This window comes from Borostomias antarcticus (assembly GCF_949987555.1).
Source record: "Borostomias antarcticus genome assembly, chromosome: 5".
Classification (NCBI taxonomy): domain Eukaryota; kingdom Metazoa; phylum Chordata; class Actinopteri; order Stomiiformes; family Stomiidae; genus Borostomias; species Borostomias antarcticus.
The window spans coordinates 9,916,377-9,940,581 of NC_140238.1; the positions used below are offsets into that span (position 1 = coordinate 9,916,377).

Here is a 24,205-nt window from a genome sequence, read left to right on the forward strand (position 1 = left end):
TTAATCTAATTTAACAGAGTGAATATGTCTGAAATGTGCCTCGTTCCAACTTCTGCTCCCAACAAGTGTTGATGCTAGAATGGACGGGCCGGAGGGAGAGGGGGAGGGAACTCCGCTGCACGTCATCAAATGCTCACAGCGGCCATACATCCATGATCAATCCCCAACAAGCGGTTCAGCGAAGACGTGATGGGTTCCGTCATATCCTGTCTCTCACAGGAATTCCCGCAGCATCTCAGAGCTGAGCTGATCTAGGAGCGGATTCTACTGCGCGTCTTGCCGGCGGCTCCAGCGGTAGCGCGCGTTGTGTAAAAAAAAATTTAAAATACAGATCTCAGATCAGACGTTTGTATCATGGAGGTATAATATAAGGGTTTGTATGCGCCTTATGCCCACGCATTTCACGTTGGTAGTAGTTCCCATCAACGCAGGGACCAAGAGTAACATTACCCAATATAGGCCTACAGTGGATATAATCATGGGCGTTCCGGGGGCGGGGGGGTGGAACTGACTACCCAGGGGGCCCTTGAAAATCCTGGAATATGTTAAGATCGATAGAATGCTTGAATTTGCATGCCTGATCTCTGTTGCTGTCTGTACCTCATAGTTCAATGGATCTACAGCTATCACCACTATTCCATTATAGTGGAATGGAGGTGTCAATTTTTCTGTGTTTTTGCTTAAGCTTAATAAATATCTGACAGATAATTGTTACAGTTTAGCTCTTGTGCTTTGCCCCAAAGGTTGCCACTGTTCTGTTGGCACCCCTTTCTTCTCATGTATAGGCCTACAATTAGTATTAGGATATTTATTTAATCTATCTTTCTTGCATTTGGTTGATTGAAGAATATGCAGTGTCATTGTATAGGGCATTGCTTTTATAATTATATGATTAATGCTATTTAAGACTAGAAAGGGTGCTCACAGAGCTCTGCCCATTAATGCATTTTGTTGGTGTAATCGAGTTGAAATGGTTAGACTCACTTCTCAGTATAAATATAGCACACTTGCACCATTGAAGAGTAAGCTTTTTGGTGGTGTAACTGATAGTGTTTTTTATTACAGCTGGTCATGTTTGAACACAACTGAACATACTTGTGTATTTTTTTCAATAAGCCATTACAGACAATAACAGAAGACATAAGTTACAAAACTATATACAGAAATCAAGTCCAGTGTTCATTCCTCTGGGGGGTAAAAAGGACGGCACTAGCCCAGTGTCCACGTCTCTGGGAGGGGTACAAGGGCACTAGTCCTGTGTCCATGCCTCTGGGAGGGGTAGAGGAGCACTTGCCCAGTGTCCATGCCTCTGGGAGGGGTAGAGGGGCACTAGTTCAGTGTCCATGTCTCTTGGATGGGTTGGCTTATACTACATCCCTCCATTGAGTTTCGTGAAAATTGTTCTGGTAGATTTTGTGTAATCCTGCTATGTGATGGATACAAGTTCAAGCAGTAGGTTTAGGCCACAGTAGAAAGTGGGCTACTGGCGACAACAATATGTTGCCACAGAATACTTACTGGTGAAATAATAACACATTTCTGATGAACACACTTCTACATTGTGTAACCATAACATTACTATGAAATGTAACGCTGCAGTTCCAGACATGCTATAGTCTAGATAGTCAAGTCTTGCCTAGACTACATGGCGTTTGTAGGTAGGTTGAATATCAACTGAAAATACAACACTATCACAATAGCACTAAAACAGTATGAAACACTGTCTTTATAATTTACATGTCTACGAATAAACTAAACAGTTTATAAAAGTATTTTTCCAGTAGGCCTACCTGTGAATCAAGAAGAGACTGTGTAACTTCCATGAAAATAGATAGATCTCCTCGGATTTCTCAAACTAAAGAAGAGACAAATTGTGGGATGTTCCAATCGCTCTAGTTTTTGTATCCTGCTATGTGACGGCTAATACTGTTTTTTTAGTTTGCTTCAACACTCAAATTAAAAAGAACACATAGTTAGTGAAACCTGACACTCAAGGGGAAAAACCTCAGCCCAGATGTGCAAGTAGCTTATGATTTATATGTAGGCTAATACCACAGGATTCAGGCTAAGAAAATGTAACTTTTCCTAATGCAGTGTTTATCTGATTTGTTTTTCATGAATCAGATATGATTTTGTTTTACATGCATAGAAACATAATACAATATTGGGTGTAAACAGAAAAAAAAGTTGATTGATCAAAAGCTGACCCCAGGACCCGAACCCGGGTCTGCTAGACTGATGCCATTCGGCCATTGGCGGTATAGTAAACCTGGCAGGAGAAGTAGACACAAAGGGAAGGAAGCCGGACAAATTATAGGCTATGTTGTTTTCTTTTAATTCGTGTTTCCGCCCAGTGATTCTGATCCGCACCAAAATTGAATGTGTTCTAAGTTGGCCCATGCTACACCCCTCCACCAAGTTTCATTAAAATCGCTCTTGTAGTTTTTGTATATTCCTGTTATGTGACGAACGAACGAATGAACGAAGAACGAACGAATTATCACACACGACAGAAAATATCCATAGCGGTCACTGAGCGGAGCCAAATATCATTGTCGCTTGCTATACATTGTAACATGTTACGTATTGTTTTCCTGGTCTGTCTACTATCACATATGTCAACAACACAATCGAGGCTGAGCTTCATGACTGTCTGGGGCCTCATTTATCAAAGAGCGTGTCAATTCAGGTGTAAAAGAGGGCGTACGACGAAAACGAGGAAAATGCGAAATGTCGCGTACGACGAGAATATTTACACGCTTTTCGGATCTATCAAACATGGCGTACACGCTGCTGCGCCGATTCCTCAACGAAAAATCCGACGGTGTCGTAGAAGAGAGCGGACGTGCACGCGTCTCGTGTTCTGCCCTCTCCACGCCCAAATTCAACCATATATGGTCAAAACTATGACAGCGCACAACGTGAATACCCGGAAGGAACCGACATAATATAGCGTGGAGAAAAAAAGGCAAGACAATTACGTTTATGGAAAAACGCGGAAAGAAGAGAAACTTTTCGGAGACGGAGGTGCATGTGCTTGTTGGTGAGGTCCACGCGAGGAAAGAAAATCATCTTCGGAAGGTAAGCTATTTGTACGAGCCTACATTTGTCTGATTGCTCCTACAGTTTAGGTAGCCTACTGTACGTTTCGTGCATCCTGTATTTGGCGTAGGCTACACGGACATGCTGTATTATGTGGCTGTGAGGAAAGCAAACATTCCACACATTCTGTGGTAGGCTATGATTGATTTAGGACCAAAAACAGGGAACGATAACACAGATGATCACTTCATAATGTTAGACCACATTAAACATTTTCCCCTCTGGGAAATTAAGACTCTCATCTAAAGCACCCGGTAAATCACACTTAAGCATTTATTTGGCTGCCAACAGAAAAACATATCAATTGAATATGGCTACACAATAAAATGTTTAATGCATAATCAAGTTAACAGACAAACTCAAAGAAAATGACTGAAATTGTTTCTCCAGACTCTGACGTGGGGTGGGACTCAGAGGAGGGGGAGTCTGCAGTGGTCCTTGACCTGACGGTTGTGCCCCCGCCGGTTGCAGCCTCCACCTCCAGCGCCACGACCTCCAGTGCCTCCACCTCCAGCGCGCCGGCCTCCACCTCCAGTGCCATCTCTAGCGCCTCCGTCTCCGTCTCCACCGCCCACGCCTCCACCTCCGGCTGCCAGCGTCCCTGCCTCAAGGGTCCCTGAGGGCTGGGCTTCCTCTCAGACGCTGTGCTGGAGGCTCATGACTCATGACATGCACCCACATAAGGGCACCATCAGTGAATGAATACGTCTATGTGAATCGCTAATTTGAGAGCAAGGTCGATGCTTTAACATATTTTTGTGTGTTGGCTTGTCACTGGATGTTGTAGAAGTTATGTAACGAGCGTGGGTCATATTTGTTAATTATAGACCCTTTTACAGCCTAGTCAGCACAAGTATGCGCGCATTCTTGAAACAGTAGCAGAGGAAGACAGACGAAATCACTATTATTAAGCGTACGGACTGGACTGAGGAAATCATCAGAAATGCCTGCGTTTGCGGTGCCCATTTTATATCAGGTAAATTATTTTGACTACCTGGTTTCACTGGAATGTCTAGTTGAAATGTAGCCCTTCTCAGTCCCGTTGTCGCATTCCGCTCGCTCATGCCAGACAACAGTCCTTTGTTGGTCCATTCACTTTTCCGTCAAAATAAATAGGTGTCGGCCTAGTTAGGAGAGGCGCTCATATTTAGCCTACAAGTGTCAGATAAACATGAAAATTCAGTTACCTAAGCAAAAGGGTCTATTTTAACAAATGCTGGGTTGAAGCTTCAAAGCACCGCCACCACCACAGAAGAAGACTACCTCTGAAAAAGTATTTCACTCAGACAGAACGCGTCTAAATAAGTTATTTATTGGTATCGCCATTATTAAGCGTACGGACTGGACTGAGGAAATCCTCAGAAATGCCTGCGTTTGCGGTGCCCATTTTATATCAAGCAAGTTATTTTATCGTCCCTATAGCACCCTAAAATACAGCTTGTCGGTGGACACGCAACCATATGCATTTCAGATTGATCATGTTGGCAATGTGTGTGAATTTGCTGCTATGTGAGAGATAAGGACCTGTTGTCGCATGTTGTTGACAAGCTTCCCCTTATGGTGTCAGAACGATGGCTTATGAATGCGATGTTATTATGTTAAATACAGTAGCCCAGAGATGGTTAGCACTGGCAGGGCTATTTCAGTTTGATAAAAGGCGTTGTGGTGTTTGAGCACGAGTTGTCGTAGCCTAATGGACTTCGTTTTGGTGCGGAATTATAGTTGTTTACGTTTCGGGATGACTTTATGGGACTATACCCCAAACCTCCACATGTTCATCCTTTCACTCCAACCTTTACCCCTTGCCTTATAGATCAGATCTTGTCCCAACCCCAACCCATATTCTAACCCCAACCATGGATGTATTAATATAACTGGATACAGCCACTCCATTCACTGGCCGCTATCAACAATGAAGCCCTATTGAACCGCGCCATCTTGGCAAATTTGTAGTCATTTGACTATTTCCGGTGACTTTTGACTTGCGCAGTTGTGCTTTTCTGGCCTTCCGGTGACTTTTGACTTGCGCAGTTGAGCTTCTCTGGCCGACGCGCGTCCACGAAAAAGTTCACATTTATCTGAAATGTAGACGCACGTTCCCGGCTCTCTCGGCTCTCCCCGCTTTGATTTAGCAATGAAAACCGGCTTGCATATTAACCTGTTTTTGTCAAATATATCAATTGGAGAAATTATTTTTTCATCCAGGCATCTTAGTTTTAACAGGTTAAATATAACTGAACATGTTTCGTTTGCTAGTAGATGGTATTCATTCCGTTCGCGATAACGTTATTGCAGCCAGGCTAAATTCCTCCAGGGAGCCAGTGACCGGCGAGTTGAAGAGCTTCACTCCCCGCCAGCAGGAGCATTGGCCGCGGCTACCGCATCTCGGATAACCCACTGAGTTCGTGGCTGCTATTTCACATTCGCCCTTGATCAATCCCAATACCGATCCATGGTAACAATGAATCAATCGTTCAGATCAGATCGGCAGTGCTGCATGCATGTTACAACATCATTGTTACCTTTATTAACATAACCATTGCCTACATTTATCTCTCTAACGTTAGGCTATCCATCTTACACCAGTCGGCCATTCGATAGCTGGAAGCGGTCAACGCCAACGTTGACTGAAAACACCCAAACTCAGTGTATCGTTTCATCTTCATGCTACACATCAACTCCTTTACATTGTATGTGAATAAATTCCTGTTATTCTAAAAATATCCCATTTCTGTCCATTCCTGGAAAAGGCTAATAATTGCTGTCAAATGATCACTCCAGTTTATCAACGTATCCCACTACCATTTCAACTATGCACAGGAGATTGTCTTATATATATATGTGTGTGTATGGAGCAATTGTTTTTAATGTCCGACTTTTGTATGTGCTGTTCAGTAAATGTGCATCTGTCCTAATTTATTGTAGCCTATCTACTACACAACCTAGTTCAAATTTATGAATCTTCCGCGGCGTGATCATTTCCAAACCAAATTGCGGGGGGGGGGGGGGGGGGGGCATTAAAAGCATTACAAATTAGACATTAAAAGCATTAAAACGAAATGTGAAACAGCATGACAACATACATATTCCTTGATTATTTGTATGCTGTGTTGTCCCGTCTGAGTTTGTCCTGTTCGTGATTGGTCTCGTGTTCCCACTCGATAGGCTTGCACCTTGACGTTGGTGAGTGGGCTTTAAACCAAGACGGGCTGTATGTGTATGTGTGTATGTATGTGGTTTGTGTGTCATATTCTATTATTGAAATGTAATAACAGAAACAGTGTGCCTCCTCTTATCCTCACAGCTCAAGCCATTTTTAGGAGACCAGTTCACACCTCAACCAGACCTGCTGCTGTTTAGGACCTGCTTTAAGCCCTTTTTTGTGGTGTCCGTTTTCTGTGTTCTGTGTCAAGTAAGCCAACCCACCTTCAATGCAGTGTAGCCTCCACATTTGAATGGTTACAGCAGTCTTGTCGTCTACAAGCAACAGTCTCTGGCTTTGCATGGCAATTTATGTAGTATCATCCGAGTTCTACAAATGCTGTACTTTTTTGTACTGTAAGTAACCCCTCAATTATTCAATTTTACTGGGGAGCAGTGACCATAGCCTACTTGCCAACCCTCCTGACTTCCGCGGGAGATTCATAAATTTGAACTAGGTTGTGTAGTAGATAGATAGGCTACAATAAATTAGGACAGATGCACATTTACTGAACAGCACAGACAAAAGTCGGACATTAAAAACAATTGCTCCATACACACATATATATATATATATATATATATATATAATGTTTCACATTTCGTTTTAATGCTTTTAATGTCTAATTTGTAATGCTTTTAATGCCCCCCCCCCCCCCCCCGCAATTTGGTTTGGAAATGCTCCCTATTTCTGAGGTCCCAAGGTTGGTGAGTATGGCAAGCTATAAGCTATTAATACAAGCATACCGCTCAAAAAGGGCTTAATACATACAACAAACTGATCAGGCTAATCATTTTTTAATGAAAATGACCACAAGACAACCTCCTGTGCATAGTTGAAATGGTAGTGGGATACGGTGATAAACTGGAGTGATCATTTGACAGCAATTATTAGCCTTTTCCAGGAATGGACAGAAATGGGATATTTTTAGAATAACAGGAATTTATTCACATACAATGTAAAGGAGTTGATGTGTAGCATGAAGATGAAACGATACACTGAGTTTGGGTGTTTTCAGTCAACGTTGGCGTTCACCGCTTCCATTTATCGAATGGCCGACTGGTGTAAGATGGATAGCCTAACGTTAGAGAGATAAATGTAGGCTATGGTTATGTTAATAAAGGTAACAATGATGTTGTAACATGCATGCAGCACTGCCGATCTGATCTGAACGATTGATTCATTGTTACCATGGATCGGTATTGGGATTGATCAAGGGCGAGTGTGAAATAGCAGCCACGAACTCAGCGGGTTATCCCAGATGCGGTAGCCGCGGCCAAAGCTCCTGCTGGCGGGGAGTGAAGCTCTTCAACTCGCCGGTCACTGGCTCCCTGGAGGAATTTAGCCTGGCTGCAATAACGTTATCGCGAACGGAATGAATACCATCTACTAGCAAACAAAACATGTTCAATTATATTTAACCTGTTAAAACTAAGATGCCAGGATCAAAAAATAATTTCTCCAATTGATATATTTGACAAAAACAGGTTAATATGCAAGCCGGTTTTCATTGCTAAATCAAAGCGGGGAGAGCCGAGAGAGCCGGGAACGCGCGTCTACATTTCAGATAAATGTGAACTTTTTCGTGGACGCGCGTCGGCCAGAGAAACTCAACTGCGCAAGTCAAAAGTCACCGGAAATAGCCAAGTGACTACAAATCTAGCCAAGATGGCGCGGTTCAATAGGCCTTCACTTTAGATTTCGAATCCTGGGGGCTTGACCCCAACCCACACTAGGGACTGGAAGAAGGACACCAAAACCCGACCGCCGATCTCCACTGCACAAGTAGAGTAGTGGTGAGAGCATTGGACTCCCACCCAGGAGACCGGGGTTCCTGGTGGGGATGACTTTATGTTATCATCAGTGTAACTGCTTTAGCCACTGACCGCTACCATTAATGTTATGGAAGCTGCTGCTAGTTGTTGTGAGCCCATGAGCTAACTGGCTATCCCGCTCTTATTGTGCTGGATTAGCATTGGAAGCATTGGAACTGATGTGTCCAGGTGACAAGACCTATCTTTATTTATCAAACATTACCGTCCTACCAGTCCCGCACAGAAACAAGGCACCCAACACACATAAGCCAGGCTTGACCTGGCCTGGTTTTTTCCAGGTGTGTTTGATTTTGGGGGCCTATAAACTCATCCAGTTAACGATTGTTGTTGGAAAGGAAACATAATTTGAATATAGTCCTCTCACGCACAAATCCTCCCGCACTTTGTTCATCGGATGCTCTTAATATGTAGGACAACACCTCCTCCTCTTCTGTTCCTGCCTTTCCTTGGAATATTGTACCCCTTCAACTCGAATCGCCCATTTGTTATAGCTTGGTCAAGAAGAGTCTTATAATTGCAAGCACATGCAGATTATGTGCATTTGGACAATGTTTAGTATATCATCCACTTTGTTGAAGTTTGTGCCCTAAGAGTTGCCTTTGGTCTTCACTAGCTCCTTCTTTTTATAATGCTCCGAGCGTTTATAGGGCACGTTTTATGTATTTTGTAGCCTATGGACCCCGAGAATGAAATGCCTTAGGCCTACTGATTCCTGGGATAGTTTTAATTGCTGGCGCATAAAATCCTGAATGGTTTACTCTGTGTCATCATTCAGTCGCTGCCCATCTTTCGTCGCAGGCTCAAAACTCATCTCTTCAAGAAGTACTACAACAATCCTCCCACCTATGCACTTATTGTATTATATTATAGCCTATTGCACTGTACTTTAGATTGTGATTCTTGCACTTTGCCTTCAGCACTAGATTATGCTCTTACTCACTTGTTTTAGAAAGAAGAGGCACTTGTGAGTTCTGGCAAGTAGTAGTACATTGGCTCTTCCTACGTTAAATGCAATTATTGTTAGTCGCTTTGGATAAAAGCGTCTGCTAAATGACTGTAATGTAATGTAATTCCCAGCTGGCATTTCAACATTGATTCACGGGTGATTCAACGTCATGTGACTATGTGAATCAACGTTGGATTAGGTTTTGATTTTGAAAGGTGAATTAACGTTGATATCGCGACGTTGTTCCAACATCTTACTGTTAAACATGGGTGAATTAAGGTCTTACTATCACTGCTGAATATGTGTTGAATTTGAAAGTTGAATCAACTTTGAGATCCCAACTTTGTTTCAACGGCTTACTTTTCAACATGGGTAAATTAAGGTATTTGAGTCAACTTTGCATCACTGTTGAAACTGCAACTTTGTTTCAACTTCTTACTTTTCAATCATGTAACCACAGAGAACAAAGGCGTGAACTTTTTAAAATTTTATTTTACATTACAATCAAGATGCACATGTAGGCCTACAACAGCAGTGAATGGGGTTGCAACACTGAACTGCACTACTGCAAATAGCAACAACATCAATCCAACAATAATGTGAAAAATAAGTGTTTGTGGCACTGGCATGCACACACACAAACACATTTTGTGACACTTCTATACAGCATGCTACAGAAAAAGGCATTCACAGTCAATCTGCCGGCTGGTAACAGCTTTTAGCTTTCTAAACAACCTCTGCAGCACAATATGACCCAGGATGTAGCCTATGTTAAAACGCGAAAGCAAAACCAACTTAGTTAGCAAGCTAAACAATATATTAACCTTAAAATCTACAAGTAGCGGCAAAAGTTGGACAACAAGGGAATGACTGGCACATTGCTCAGCTTGTATATAAGTAAATACTTGCTAGCTAGTGCGAACATTACACACGGTGCACCGCAACATTTCCAAAGAAACTACGGTGTCCATAATAGGACATCCTCTGATGTCCACGAAAGGAAATTCGAATCTCATTCTTTGTGCAAGCGCAAAATAAGGATTTGTGACCAATACAATTATTTTATTGCAAATATATATAAAGCAAAAACTTCGTTGGGCCACTTTTTACACATATTGTGCATTTAAGGGCTATAAGGCAGGTTGAAGACATCATGTTGACATTGTACATCAACGTAGATCTTCAACAGAATTTCAACATTGATTTATAAGTATTTTATCAACCTTTTTCAACCATTGAGCATTCAATATTGTTTCAAGGTTGAAACGACGACTGACAGTAATCCAACTATATTTCAAAGTTGAAGGTCGGTCGTGTGCGAGCTGGGTTGTCTCAGGAATCCCAGAAAAGATCACATTATCCCGCATTGATCTACTTTGGACAACGTGGACAGTGTTTCCTTAATATGTTTGTTATCTTTTACGACATTTTCCAGGCATCATAAGAGTAGGTCTCTCACACATGCATATCTGTTGCAGCCTCAGTCGGTACTGGCATGCTAGGAACAGGCTATTCACAAAAGCTTTTTGTTCAACTGTGGCCTAAATCTCTTTGATGTCCTTCAACATGGGAGATTATTTAAAAAATAAAAAACTATGAGAGAAGTTATTTCTCTTAATACTACATATATGGCTTTGTAATCAGTAAAGAAATTGGCCAGAATAAATGTGCCCAACCAACGTTCAACTAGTTTTAAAGCAGTTTTTCAGAATTCTCAAACTGCAAAGAAAGTGCTATACAATACAACTGTTTTTGATTAGGTGAGACTGAGTGTCTCTAAACGTGCCAAATAAAATGTGTTAGTATTATCATTATTTGACATTCCAAGTTATTTGCTGGTGTATACTGTATAAGTGGTAAGTGGTGTATGCTGTGTACAGTAAGTGGTGTAGCATATAAGTGGTGATAACAATTCCTTGCATATGTACAACTGTGAGTTTTGGCCATGGTAAAGAAACAGCTACAGTAGCACTTTCTTTCCTCCTTTCACAAATCAAAAGTTGCTTTTAACTGTGTTATTCTTGATTAGTAGGCTATGTCGTAGAGTTTGGAACATCTTGAAGTTGTTAACACACTCCATTTGAAAATTACATCTGAAAATTGCTCTCATTATAGAAACAAATGTGAGCCTAAAAATAAAAACTGTCGAACCATCTGCTTTTAATTTCTGAGAGAGTTAAAACACTATAGATTGTTGACGTTTGTACTTCAATGTTTATCCGCCAGCCTACAGGTGGCGGTATATCCGCTGGCAAATAAAAGTGTTAGCTAGCGCTACTTCCTCCCTAGGAACTGCGGAGTAGGCTACGCTGTTCTGTTGTTTAGTCACTGCGTGAGTAAGGAAGTGATGGGAACTCACTCACTACAACAAACTCTTTATTTTATGGTCCTTTTTATTTCTAGCTAAATGTTGTGAGTTAAACTGCAACATGGCTTTTGTCCAGCGGTTTGGTAAATTAGCTGTTCAGGAATAACTCTACGGGAACGACGACAGCATGGAATTGTCTCCAGTAAATTATTTTGACTCTTTCGACGATGAAGATTTGTTTAATAGGTTTAATTTATCTCGACCCTGCATTAATTTTATAACTGACTATATTAGTCTCCGCATGAAAAAGAGCCAAACCCAGATTAAGGGACACTCCGCTGGTGGAATGGTGATGGCTGCACTGGACTACTACGCTAATGGTGTTGTTTCGACGACAGTTCAAGACAAAGCCGGGCTAAATTCTTCAGAAACTCGTGAAATCATTAGCATAATCTCAAAGGTAATATCAGGTACGATGAACGATTTTGTCACTTTCCCGAAGACTCGTGACGCCAGGGCAAATGTTGCAGATGAGATGAAGAACTTTTGCGGGATCCCGAACGTCTTGGGTGTTGTGGCTTGCCTGCATGTAAAAGTCAGACCAGCTCCTGAGGACGCTGAGGTTTTTCGGAATACTCTGGAATACTTTTCGGCCATGACCCAAGTGATCTGCGACTGTGAAGGGAACTTTCTGAGTGTGGAGGACTGTCGCGTTGGCAGCACACCTGAGCAAAGCATCTGGGAGTCCTCAGCCATTGGAGATCAATTCATGCAGGGGGCACACGGGTCAAACAGGATTATAGGTAGGCTTTAATAATAAAGTGTACTACTTATTAACACAATTTATTTTCTTTGTTACTAAATTCGTATCTGTAAATTATACGAGAAGGATATAGCAATCTATGCACGCGCCGCTAATCCATCCTCATTCCAACACAGGTAAAGATAGCATGATATCTGATTGACGCTGAAGTTCCGGCATAACGCCAGTAGATGGTGATGTTCAGTAGCATTTTCAGTAGTATAGTAGTATTAGTAGTAAATAGTAGTATTTTCAAGCCAAACCATGAATTAAAAAACAAAACAAATAGTTGGAATAAATGAGAATGAATCATAGAAATGAAACTGTAATTAATTTATAATTTATTTAATTTATTTATAATGTATTTAATTTATTTATATCAGTCAAATCTGGATTAGATCACCAAGGACACTCCGGAGACTCACTAAAACAGTTTCAGATTTCAGACCTTTATTCTAGGCTAATAAAAAAAACAAGTAGCCTACTGTACACATGTAAACATGTTGTCCCCCACCCATTATGCATGTTCCCTTGTGGTGTCAAGCCCCCTGCTTCTCATTAAGTGTTTTTAAACAGAGACCCCACTATATTGCCCTGTAGAAGACCCCTCAATTTTCTGGCTTTGTTTGTTTACTATGAACCAAAGAAAGACGGCATAATGTGTGATTTTATATAGCATGCCAGCAATCTGGAATCGAGAGGCGTGACCCTTAGACACACCCATTCGCTAATTGTTAAACAAGTCCATGCACCTGTATGGTCATAGGTCCTATAATGAATGTTTAAATACAGACATATCTAGCGCTACTACACCTCAAGCTCTACTCTGTGCGGATTTAGAAAGTACATGGTTTTCTGAGTAAACTTGTCTGAGATTATACTGAGACGCCAAGCATAGTTTTTGATGTAAATATATAAATGTACTTGTCAATAGAAAAATGCATTGGAAAGGCGCCCCTTTTGTGGTGGGTTCTGGTACTACGGGGGGACTGACTGACTGACGGACGACGTGACACTGGCCAAATTTAAGCCCCCCTCCCCCCTTATGTCCCCCCCCTAGCCGGGTGTGGGACAATTAAAACAATGTGGTTATAAAATGTGATACGCCAACGTTTAGTCTAGAGCCCGACCGATATTTTGTGACCGATATCGATAACCGATTATAGAGCGGGGAAAATCACCGATAACCGATATGCAGCCGATATAGTGAATTTTTGAGCTGGAATGAAAACTGGCCTTTTTCTGTGTGGATTGTGCAAAGATTTTTCACCGATATGATTATGCAAAGGTACATTCCCAGTGACAGTAGTACAGAGACAGCTACTTTCTTAAACCAATGACTTTAAGTTTATTCAAAACTTGTATTGTAGTGCTCCCCAGATCTATCCAAACATGTGGAACACATTTTAATGTGAAAAAATCTCTACGCACTCCTGACTGTTGACAGCAACTGATTTAATTCTGTCTCGGAGAAGAGGGAAATGTATAATGGTCATTCTTTCTGGCATTATTAGCCTACTAATGGTCTCTAGTGGGGATATTCGGGTACAGACACCATCCGTCCTTTGATCGTTTCTGTCATTATAGCAAAGATTCTCATCACTTTTAGTATAACGCGTGTGTTAGTTTCACTAATGCCGCTGTTTAACGAACTTGTGACGCATACACACACACACACACGTTGGTAAACAATGCACCTTGATAGGTAAATGTCAAATCACAGCAGGCAGTGGGAGTGGGCGATGGTGACTAATCGTTTGGAAAAGCACTGGATAAGTTTTGAGAAAAAATACATAACATTTAGTTTTCTATTACAATTTAGACATTCATAAAGATGTATCAGACTCCAATAGTTACCTGGGCCATTGCCTCCCTGGCCCCCTGCTTCCACAGTCCTTGGTCAAGTGCCATTTGTGTCTAGAAAGAGGACAAATTGGACCTGTAATTGATAGACCAGATTTGGTCCAAAAAGAATAAGGAACCTATATTTTTAATAATATGAAATGAAAAATAGACCTGTCTGGTTTGCAATGTTTGCCATTAACTGCAACTCTTTTTGATCTAAAGGAGGAAGTGGCTACAGCTTGAACAGTCACCTCCTGACAGCTGTGTCCCTCGTCAGCAGTGAGCCAGAGAGACGCTTCAACGTCGCCCACGCCAAGGGGCTCAGAGCCATGCAGGAAACGCTCACCTCCCTCAAGAGGCGCTTCAGGTGCTTGACTGACCTGGGCTACTCTCAGCAAGACGGCCTGGAGAAAAAGGCTGACGTCATCAATGCCTGTTGCATTCTGCACAACATTGCCAAAAAATTCCTGTCTCTGCTTGACGTGGGGGTGCAGCTGGAGCCCTGGCACCCGGGGGTACTGTGTCAGACTCTGCCAGAGGAGGTTCCCTACCAGGCAGCCAAGGCCAGAGAGGAACTCATCACTGCTCACTTCTCTGATCTAAACCCACAAAGTGAGGACCGAAGAGGACAATGTGTTGCACAGCTCTATGTTATATCATGTGACGTGTGTAGTTTATCACTGCAGTTTCACATGTTAGATGTAGTCATGTTCAGTCCTCATTGATATGCTGACGAGGGCTAGTCACGGGCAGGTAGTTGGCATTGATGTAGTCAAAGGTTGCGTCTTGGTTTAATGTGATGAGCTTCACCCAAGACCAGTCATCGGGGGAAAGAAAGAGCCTCAGCACATTTATTATTATTATTATTATTATGAATTGGATTTATACAGCGCCCTTCATGATACCCAGAGCACTTTACAGAGTCCAGTATTCATTCAGACACAGTCATACCAGTGGTGGTAAGCTACATCTGTAGCCACAGCTGCAGACTGACAGAAGCGTGGCTGCCAATCAGCGCCTACGGCCCCTCCGACCACCACCAACATTCATTAATTCATTCATTCACATCTATGCGTTGCATGTCTTTATGATTAGATGGTTAGATATGGACACATGTCCTACTGCCTCACACGACCCAGGGGCATAGGCCTCAGGCCTCCATGGAAAATACTATACTGCACTTGGTGACATTCAGTCCACAAAACATCCCTCCAGCCTTAAGCGATCCTGCAGCGTTACAGCTGTGTTACTGCTGTTGTTTCCTGCTCTGCCACCAGCTGTCTGGGTGTACTATCTGTACATCAGATAGATATACTGTGTAGATTGTCCTTCATCGCCTCTACACCATTGTGGATTTTGATGAAAGGGATTGAGATGTAATGAAATGCAGTTGTTTCCTGTCAGAAGGGCGACTTAAAGAGATTGCGTTGTCCTGATCATATTCAGCCTCTGGACAGAGAGGCAGCAGTGTGAAATGGGGTTTGGAAGTCAGTTTTATGACAAGGAACATAAATCAGTGCCTGTATTACTATGGTACACATAGCACAACTGGTATATTAGGGCTGTCAACTGAGATTGGAAATTATTTTCCAAATATATTTGATTATTGGTATCATTATAATTTTGCGTAGAAAATGACGCATATTTTAATGGAACTGGTCAGTACCAGTTCTAACCACAAGAAGGTGCCCACTGCCTCTTGTCAAGCACAAACTGTAACGTGAACTAATATTTAGCATCTGTCTCTGACAACATTCAAGTGTTCACTGGATTCAAGTAGGCTATTCAAATAATATCCAGTCAACATGGGTTACATTTAATGCAAACATTGTCCTTTTATTGGGCCTATAGCCTAGCCAACCGAAAACAAAACGAGGAATAGCCTATAGTATATACTTGTACTTGTTTACAATGTTTTCTGCTGAGAAGATGCACTTTATCCATCTTCATCTTATCCGGGGTCGGGTCGCGGAGGCAGCAGTTCCAGCAGGGGGCCCCAGACATCCCTTTCCCTGGCAGTATCAACCAGCTCTGCCTGGGGGAATCTTTTGCCGCTCCCTGGCCAGTGCGGGGATGTAATCCCGCCACCTAGTCCTGGGTCTACCCTGCGGCCTCCTCCCAGCCGGACACGCCTGGAACACCTCCCTAGGGAGGGCCCTCCGGGCCAGTCGATACCCTGCAACTGCTTCTGGAGTCCCCGGGGCTAACATATCCCGGAAGGCCTCCTCCTTCAGTCGGACGGCTTCCCTGACCACCGCTGTCCACCACGGTGTCCTAGGGTTACCGTCCCTTGAGGTACCTATGGCCCTCGAACGCAGCTCCCAGCCGCAGCTTCAGCAATGGAGGCTTTGAACACCGACCACTCATGCTCGATGTCCCCAACCTCCACAGGGATGCCAGAGAAGCTCCGCCGGACAATGGCAATTGAAATCTCCAGACAGGCTCTTCCTCCAGACGTTCCCAGTTCACCCTCACTACACGCTTGGGTTTTCCAGGTCTGTCCAGAGGTTTCCCCCGCCATCGAAACCAGCTCACCACCAGATGGTGATCAGTGGACGGCTCTGCCCCTCTCTTTACACGAGTGTCCAAAACATATGGCCTCAGATCGGATGATACGATAACAAAATCTATCATCGGTCTTCGGCCTGATGCCAGGTGTACTTGTGGGCATCCTTGTGTTCGGACATGGTGTTTGTTATGGACAAACCATGACTAGCACAGAAGTCCAACAACTAAAAACCACTCGGGTTCAGATCGTGGTGGCCATGCCTCCCAATCATGCCCCTCCAAGTTTCTCCATCATTGCCCACGTGTGCATTGAAGTCCCCCAATAGGACAGTAGAGTCCCCTGCAGGAGCCCCAAATAGGACTCCACTTAGGGTCTGCAGGAAGGCCGAGTACTCCGAACTGCTGTTCGGTGCATAAGCACAAACCACAGTCAGAGTCCCCCCCACAGTCCTAAGGCGCAGCGAGGCGACCCTCTTGTCCACTGGGGTGAACTCCAGCACAGAGGCGCTCAGCTGGGGGCTAGCTAGTATAGCCACACCTGCCTTACGCCTCATACCGTGAGCAACTCCGGAGAAGAACAGGGTCCAACCCCTATCCAGGCGTTTGGTTCCAGCGCCGGTGCTGTGCGTGGAGGTTAGCCCCACCAGGTGTAATTGGTATCGCTCCACCTCTCTCACAAGCTCCGGCTCCTTCCCCCCCAGCGAGGTCACGTTCCATGTCCCCAGAGCCAGCCTCTGCCGCTCGGGTCCGGTCTGTCGGTGCCCACCGCATTCACTGCCACCTAGTTGGCAGCACACCCGACCCCGACAGTTCCTCCCGCGGGTGGTGGGTCCACGGGACGGAGGAGATGGTGTTTCCACATTGCTCTTTCGGGCTGGGCCCGGCCGGGCTCCGTGGTAAGCCCGGCCACCAGGCGCTCGCAGGCGGGCCCTCCTCTGGGCCTGGCTCCAGACGAGGGCCCCGGACTTCCTCCAAGCCGGGTCTCTATTCCTTTTAGGTCTTGGTCCATCAGGGCTTTTACCTGTAACCCCAGGTAGGGGGGCTAGGGGGTACTACCACTTGCCCAAGGTGGACCTCCATACTAGTGGAGGGAAGGAGGCATCTTACTTCTCCATTCTAGTTTGCACTGAAACTAGCCACTGCCGCATTATTGTGCTTGTTATAGAGTTATAGCTCTTCCAAGTTAAGGGGAGGCATTGATAGCAAGCTAGCACTGTTAATTTAGCTAAGAGCAAATTCAAATATGGCTTTTGTGTTTTAAAATACAAACCATTCTCTGAATTGGATTTCCCTCATTCTGTCGGACATGTAAGGTAGAATAATGAAGTAGGTCATATCCTAATATTTGTCTTCCTTTTTCCCCAGATGTCCAGCAGCTCTCTCTCCCAGAGACCCCACAGATTAAAGAGGAACAGGAGCTGTGGGCCAGTCAGGGGGGAGAACAGCTTCAAAGGCTGCAGTCTGATACTACAGATTTCATATTCACTTCTCCCAGAGTGAAAACCCACTGTGATCCGGACTTGTCTCAATTCCCACCTCTTGACCAAACTTCAGCTGTGGAGAACAGAGAAAGAGACTGTTTACCCACCAACACAACTGAGGAACAAGTCAAAGCAGAGTCTGATGAAGAGGACTATGGATCATCAAAACCAGCCAGTAACTCTCACTCCCCTTCTGTACCTCCAGACTGTCCAACAGCTCAGAGTTTAAAAGAGGAGGAGGAGATAAGATCTGATCTAAAGCCAAGCAGAACACAGCCTAAGTGTTCTAGACCTATTCCCAGCCCTTGCTCCAGCCCTGACACCTGCCTCAGGACCAAGACCAGCCCTAGTCCCTGGACCAGGCCTATTCCCAGTTCCCATTCTGGAAGTGCTAGTGAAGATGTTTCTTCTGGGGAGGCTGAGAGCGAGACAGCAGAAAAACTTTATCAATGTGAGGAATGTGACAAAGCCTTTAGTTGTAAGAGTCATTTAGTTATCCATAGAAGAATCCACACAGGAGAGAAACCATATCAATGTAAGGAATGTGACAAAGCTTTTCGTCAAAAGGGTACTTTGGTTAGACATAGAATAACCCACACACAAGAACAGCCATATAAGTGTCAAGAATGTGGAAAAAACTTTAATTGCAAGGGTAATTTAGTTGTCCATAGAAGAATCCACACAGGAGAGAAACCATATCAGTGTGAGGAATGTGACAAAGTATTTCGTGCAAATAGTTCTTTGGTTGAACATAGACGATTCCACACAGGAGAGAAACCATATCAGTGTGAGGAATGTGACAAAGTTTTTAGTGTAAATCGAACTCTAGTTGAACATAGAAGAATCCACACAGGAGAAAAACCACATCAGTGTGATGAATGTAACAAGGCGTTTAGGGTAAAGGGTAATTTAGTTAAACATGTAAAAAGAATCCACACAGAGAAACTATATCAGTGTCAGGAATGCGACAAAGCTTTTAGTCATAATAATGATTTTTTAATGCACCATAGAAGAAGCCACACAGGAGTGAAATCATATCAGTGCCAGGAATGTGACAAATGTTTTAGTCATAAGAAAAATTTAATGTACCATAGAAGAAGCCACACAGGAGTGAAACCATATCAGTGCCAGGAATGTGACGAAGCTTTTAGTTATAAGACTTCCTTAATGACCCATAGAAGAATTCACAAAAGAGATAAATTTTATCAGTGCCAGAAATTAGACTTTTTAGATTTCAGTGAGTAGAGTAGTTTGCTGTAGAAGTATCCATAACAGAGAGAAGCCGTATCAGTGCCATGAACATGGCAAAGGTAAATGGTAAATGGTAAATGGACTGCACTTATATAGCGCTTTTTATCCAAAGCGCTTTACAATGAAGGTTTAAGTCAACATGACACCCATTAGTCATTTTAGGAGCTGTAAATGAATGAAACAGTATTATAGCAAAATATAGCATAGCTTAGGTTTTAGATCATAAGAATTCTATAAATACCTATTTGAGCAGATGAGTGAGAAGCCACATCTGAGCTGATAAGAAGGGCCTGGTTATCCCATGAGAGGATGTATTTGAGTTGAGATGGTAAAGTCACTGTTCAGTGGAAATAGCCTGCTGTCCCACAGACATCAGAGTGGACAGATGTCTAGAAACATAATGTATTAAAGCTGTAGATGTAGTTTAAGGGATGTCTTCTCTCTCTTCTATGTTAATGTTAATCATTATGGAAAGCTATGGTATACAGTATATCTTCAAAAATGTATTTTCAGGTGGAACCTTGATCAAATAGTAGAAAGCGGTGAAACACAATACTACATTATTTTGAGACTTTGTCTAGCATGATCTCGTGTGTTTTACCTTTTTACACCATTGTTATATATATATATATATATATGAGGTCATTTCTGCTTTATTATAGGACAGTATGTACACAGGAAAGGTGAGAGAGAGAGAGAGAGAGACAGCAAAGGGCCTGGGCCAGATTCGAACCTGGGCTGCTGTGGTAAGGACCAGCCTTTACATGGTACGTGCCTTAACCCGATGAGCCACCAGGGTGCCCCCATCCATTGTTGAAGGTATGGTTTGTAACAAATACATTGATCAATTGTTTCATTTTAACTGGTGAATAAATCTATTAGCCTGCATTTAAAGTACCTGATTCTCCTCATTTCTATCTTGTCCTACTCAATATGTTGAGGTATTGGTATTGATACAAGTTGACTTACTCACACATATGCCTATTCTCTATGGTATGGTTTAGCCCCTGAATCACTATCTTGGTTGGTCTACTTTTGCAGGCATGATCAGTGGAGAGTATCTCTCTAACACGTACATACGTACATCATCATTGGGTCGTCCACAGACGGGCCTCCCATCTTCGTCTCGTTATCCCGGTCCTCCATACACCTGGCAATCTCATTGGTGGGCTCCACTTCCACATCCATCTTAATTATGTCCATGGATGTTTTGGTAGGATGTCCTCGCGACTTGCGTCTGTTGGCTCCCAAAACACCAGCTTTGTGGCAGGAAGCTCTGCTATCTTCCCACTCTTGTCTTAGTAAGGGTTGGGAGAGATCCACAGCATTATTCCAAAATATATTCCCTCATTTGGTGTTTTGATGATGGTGGTGGAGAGTGCATCCAGAATCTCCCACAGGTGTACAAGGGATCTTGGTTCATTGTTCTTGGCAGGTTCATTGTTCTTTTCCAGTTTTATCCACTTGCATACCATAGATCAAAAGGATCACAGCCAATTATAAAGCTCCATGGCGAAATGAAGAAACAAATCAACTAAAGAGAACCTGCAGAAGATCTGAGCATATATGGCGAAAGACCAAGCTACAGGTCCACCATGATATTCTCAAAGAACATCTCTCTGCCTTTAATAAAGCAATAAGAAATGCAAGGAAAGACCACTTCTCAAAATTGATATCTATCAACCAAAATAATTCAAGAGTGCTCTTCTCAACAATTGATAGCCTAATAAACCCTGCCGTAAAAACACCAGATAACCTGCTCTCTACCTCCAAATGTGAGGAATTTGCAGCTTACTTCAGAGATAAGATATGAATATTAGGAGGAATATCACCCAGGAAAGGCCATGCATCCTGTTCACAGATCCTCTTCCTCCATGTAATGGACATATGAGCTTGTTTACACTGGTGGACACAGAAATGTTGAGAAAAGTAGGATCCAAACTGAAATCCTCCACATGTCTGCTGGACCCCATCCCCACCGATTTTTTCAACTCTGTATCCTATGACATTTTAGCCATTGTTTATGACTCCCTATCTACAGGTGTCTTCCCACCAATACTTAAAACTGCTTTGGTGAGACCCGCACTGAAGAAAAACAACTTAGACACTTCAGTTCTTAGCAATTTTAGACCAATCTCCAACCTTCCCATTTTGAGTAAAATTCTGGAAAAGATTGTTTTCAAACAGATTAATGATTTCCTAGCTACAAGTTCTACCCTTGACCTTTTCCAGTCCGGCTTTCGCGCCCATCATAGCATAGAGACAGCATTAGTCAAAGTTGTAAATTACCTCAGAATTAATGCTGACTCCAAAGAGCTCTCTGTTCTCGTCCTCCTGGACCTGAGTGCAGCCTTTGATACTATAGATCATGCAATCCTCATCAAAAGACTGGACAAGTGGGTTGGCCTCTCCGGTCCAGTCCTTAATTGGCTTAGGACCTACCTAACCGGTTGTGATTTCTTCATTGCCCTCGGTGACCATAGCTCAGGAAAGATCGCTATGACCTGTGGGGTGCCCCAAGGATCGATCCTAGGACCTCTACTCTTCAGCCTGTACATGCTGCCCCTTGGCAGTGTCATTAGGAGGCACAACATTAGCTACCATAGATACTCAGATGAGCCCTGCGCTCAACTATTTTCAACTGAAAAAAAAGGGGGGGGAAGCCTAGGGACATGTGTCTTAAAACATTATTTATTGTTACATCCAATATTATAAGAATATGTATTATTTTTGTTTTTTTATTCATGGAGAAAGTATTTTGAGTATTTTAAATACAAAATTACTCCACTCTAAAATATTTGGTTACAAATTACATTCGATTTTTTATCAGCCTTATCAAATACAAATTACAAAATACTCCAAAGTAATTGAAATACGTATTTCAAATACAAGTAATAGAAATACTGCCCATCCCTGAATGTATGTGGACACATCAGTCCACATCCGGCTTAGGCCTGGACCTGGGCCCAGTCCCTCTTCCCCTCACCCTAACCCGGGTCCGTATCCTTTTCCCACCCCCACCCTACCCCCGACCCCTGCCTCTACCTGGACCCAGGGACACTCACGCTCACACACACACAGACATACACCAGTCCTGGGCTCGGATCCCCTCCCCCTCCCCCTAACCCGGGTCCATATCCTCTTCCTACCCCCACCCTACCACAACCCCTGCCTCTATCTGGGCCCAGACACATACAGACACACACCAGTGTTTGCCATACCTCTCCTATGATGCTCTTAGCCTTTCTTGCTCTTAAAATGTAATTTAATGTAATGTATTGATCTATAAATGTTCTTAGCCGTTAGACAAATATATTCCAGGAGCTTGCTCCAGGTTGCCTGTTTTAATATCTGTGTTGCTTTTATGGCTCTGTGTGCTACTAACCCTGTTCTGCCTCCCCTCTCCCTAGTGCCTCCCTCTCTCCCTCCTATCTTCTAACCAGATCCAGTGGATGCCCCACTGTCACCAGCAGACCACCCTGAGTCCTATAGATACCCCTGTGTCTACTGTGGATGTCGTAGCATTTAGTTAACACACACACACACGTACACACAGACATACACCAGTCCACTTCCGGCTTTAGGCCTGGACCTGGGCCCAGTCCCCCTTCCCCTCACCCGGGTCCGTATCCTTTTCCTACCCCCACCCTACCAACAACCCCTGCCTCTACCTGGACCCAGGCACACTCACACACACACAGACATACACCAGTGTTGCTATGATGTTTTTAGCCTCTCTTAAAATGTAATTTAATGTAATTTATTGCTTTATAAATGTTCTTAGCCAGTAGACAAACATACTCCAGGAGCTTGCTCGATCGCCTTGTTGAGAGGGGTCAGGGAAAATCTTTTACAGCTCACTTATCTGGCCACCGGGTGATACTGTTTTTTTGCTTCCCTCTGGAATATGTAGGGGTGGGATGTATGCCCACCTCCCTTGTTCTCTGTAAAGCGCATTGTGTTGCCTCTGGATATGAAATGCGCTATACAAATAAAGCTTGTATTGATTGATTGATTTATAGAATGAATTTTGATATTGGTTGGGTTGGTTTTGAGTTGTGTTGGTTTTGCAGACATGAATTGAGCATAGTCCTCAACTAAGTTGTACTTCAATAACAATCTCCATTCAAAATTCCATTTAGTCTAAGACTAGTCCTGCATAGCCAGACCTACCTCCATACTTCGTTAACGCTGTGCCAGTGCTGGAAAAAGGTCTGACTGGACTCAATACCATTCTGGGATGGGGGGGGGGGATACTGTATTTCTTTAAACCAATTACAATCTTCTTCTGGCTGCTAACTTGTTGGATTGAATCTGATCTCACATTGTCACTGATTGGCTGACCACATGAATCAGTACCTCTGATTGGGCAGTAATAAACAAATCACAAGGCTTATATACTAGGGATGCACCGAGACGTCATTATCTGTATCTGTTCAATCAACATAATTATCTGTATTCGTATTTGGCCATGTACCAATACCCACAAAGTCTCAGCAGTCTCTCAAGATAAGTGTCTGGCAAGAAATAGAATAGTAGCCTACAAATGTGTTCAAGTGTCTGGCAAGAAATGGAAACAAATTTGAACTTTAATAAATGCAAGTACAGGTCCAGGGCAGGCTTACAGTAGTTATGCATCTTGCAGCTAAAATAGAATAAAGTACAAATGTAGGCTATTCAAGATAAAACAAAAGTAAGGAAAACAGATTTGCACTAAATGTTAAAATATATTAAAATGTATAGAAACCAGTTTGAACAATGAAAATGTTAGTTATGGAATAGTCTTGCAACATTTAGAGACTGACTTGTGAGTCAGTCTGGAGTCTGGAATCCAGACTCGCGCAGTGGCGATTGCTCCTATAAGCCACGGTAAGCCTGGCTTATCCATACAAATCCAAATAAAACTTGATTTTTGAGCCTTCTTT

The 24,205-nt window shown here is 43.1% G+C and overlaps 1 protein-coding gene across 1 annotated transcript; it reads left to right on the top strand.

The window, feature by feature from the left end:
- The first annotated feature begins 11,708 nt into the window (after window positions 1-11,708).
- Window positions 11,709-19,884, top strand: LOC311309357 (uncharacterized protein). Its single transcript, XM_084438588.1, has 3 exons — window positions 11,709-12,196; window positions 14,263-14,652; window positions 17,914-19,884. The coding sequence occupies exons 1-3, from the start codon at window positions 11,740-11,742 to the stop codon at window positions 19,272-19,274; spliced, it is 2,208 nt and encodes a 735-aa protein (XP_084294714.1). The 5' UTR covers window positions 11,709-11,739; the 3' UTR covers window positions 19,275-19,884.
- Window positions 19,885-24,205: the final 4,321 nt, after the last annotated feature.

Bases quoted from the DNA above. Each gene is read 5' to 3' on its own strand.
- LOC311309357 (XM_084438588.1), top strand. From the start codon at position 11,740: ATGGTGATGGCTGCACTGGACTACTACGCTAATGGTGTTGTTTCGACG. The intron at 12,197-14,262 runs GTAGGCTTTAAT...TTTGATCTAAAG, and splicing joins CGGGTCAAACAGGATTATAG to GAGGAAGTGGCTACAGCTTG. The intron at 14,653-17,913 runs GTGAGGACCGAA...CTTTTTCCCCAG, and splicing joins CTCTGATCTAAACCCACAAA to ATGTCCAGCAGCTCTCTCTC.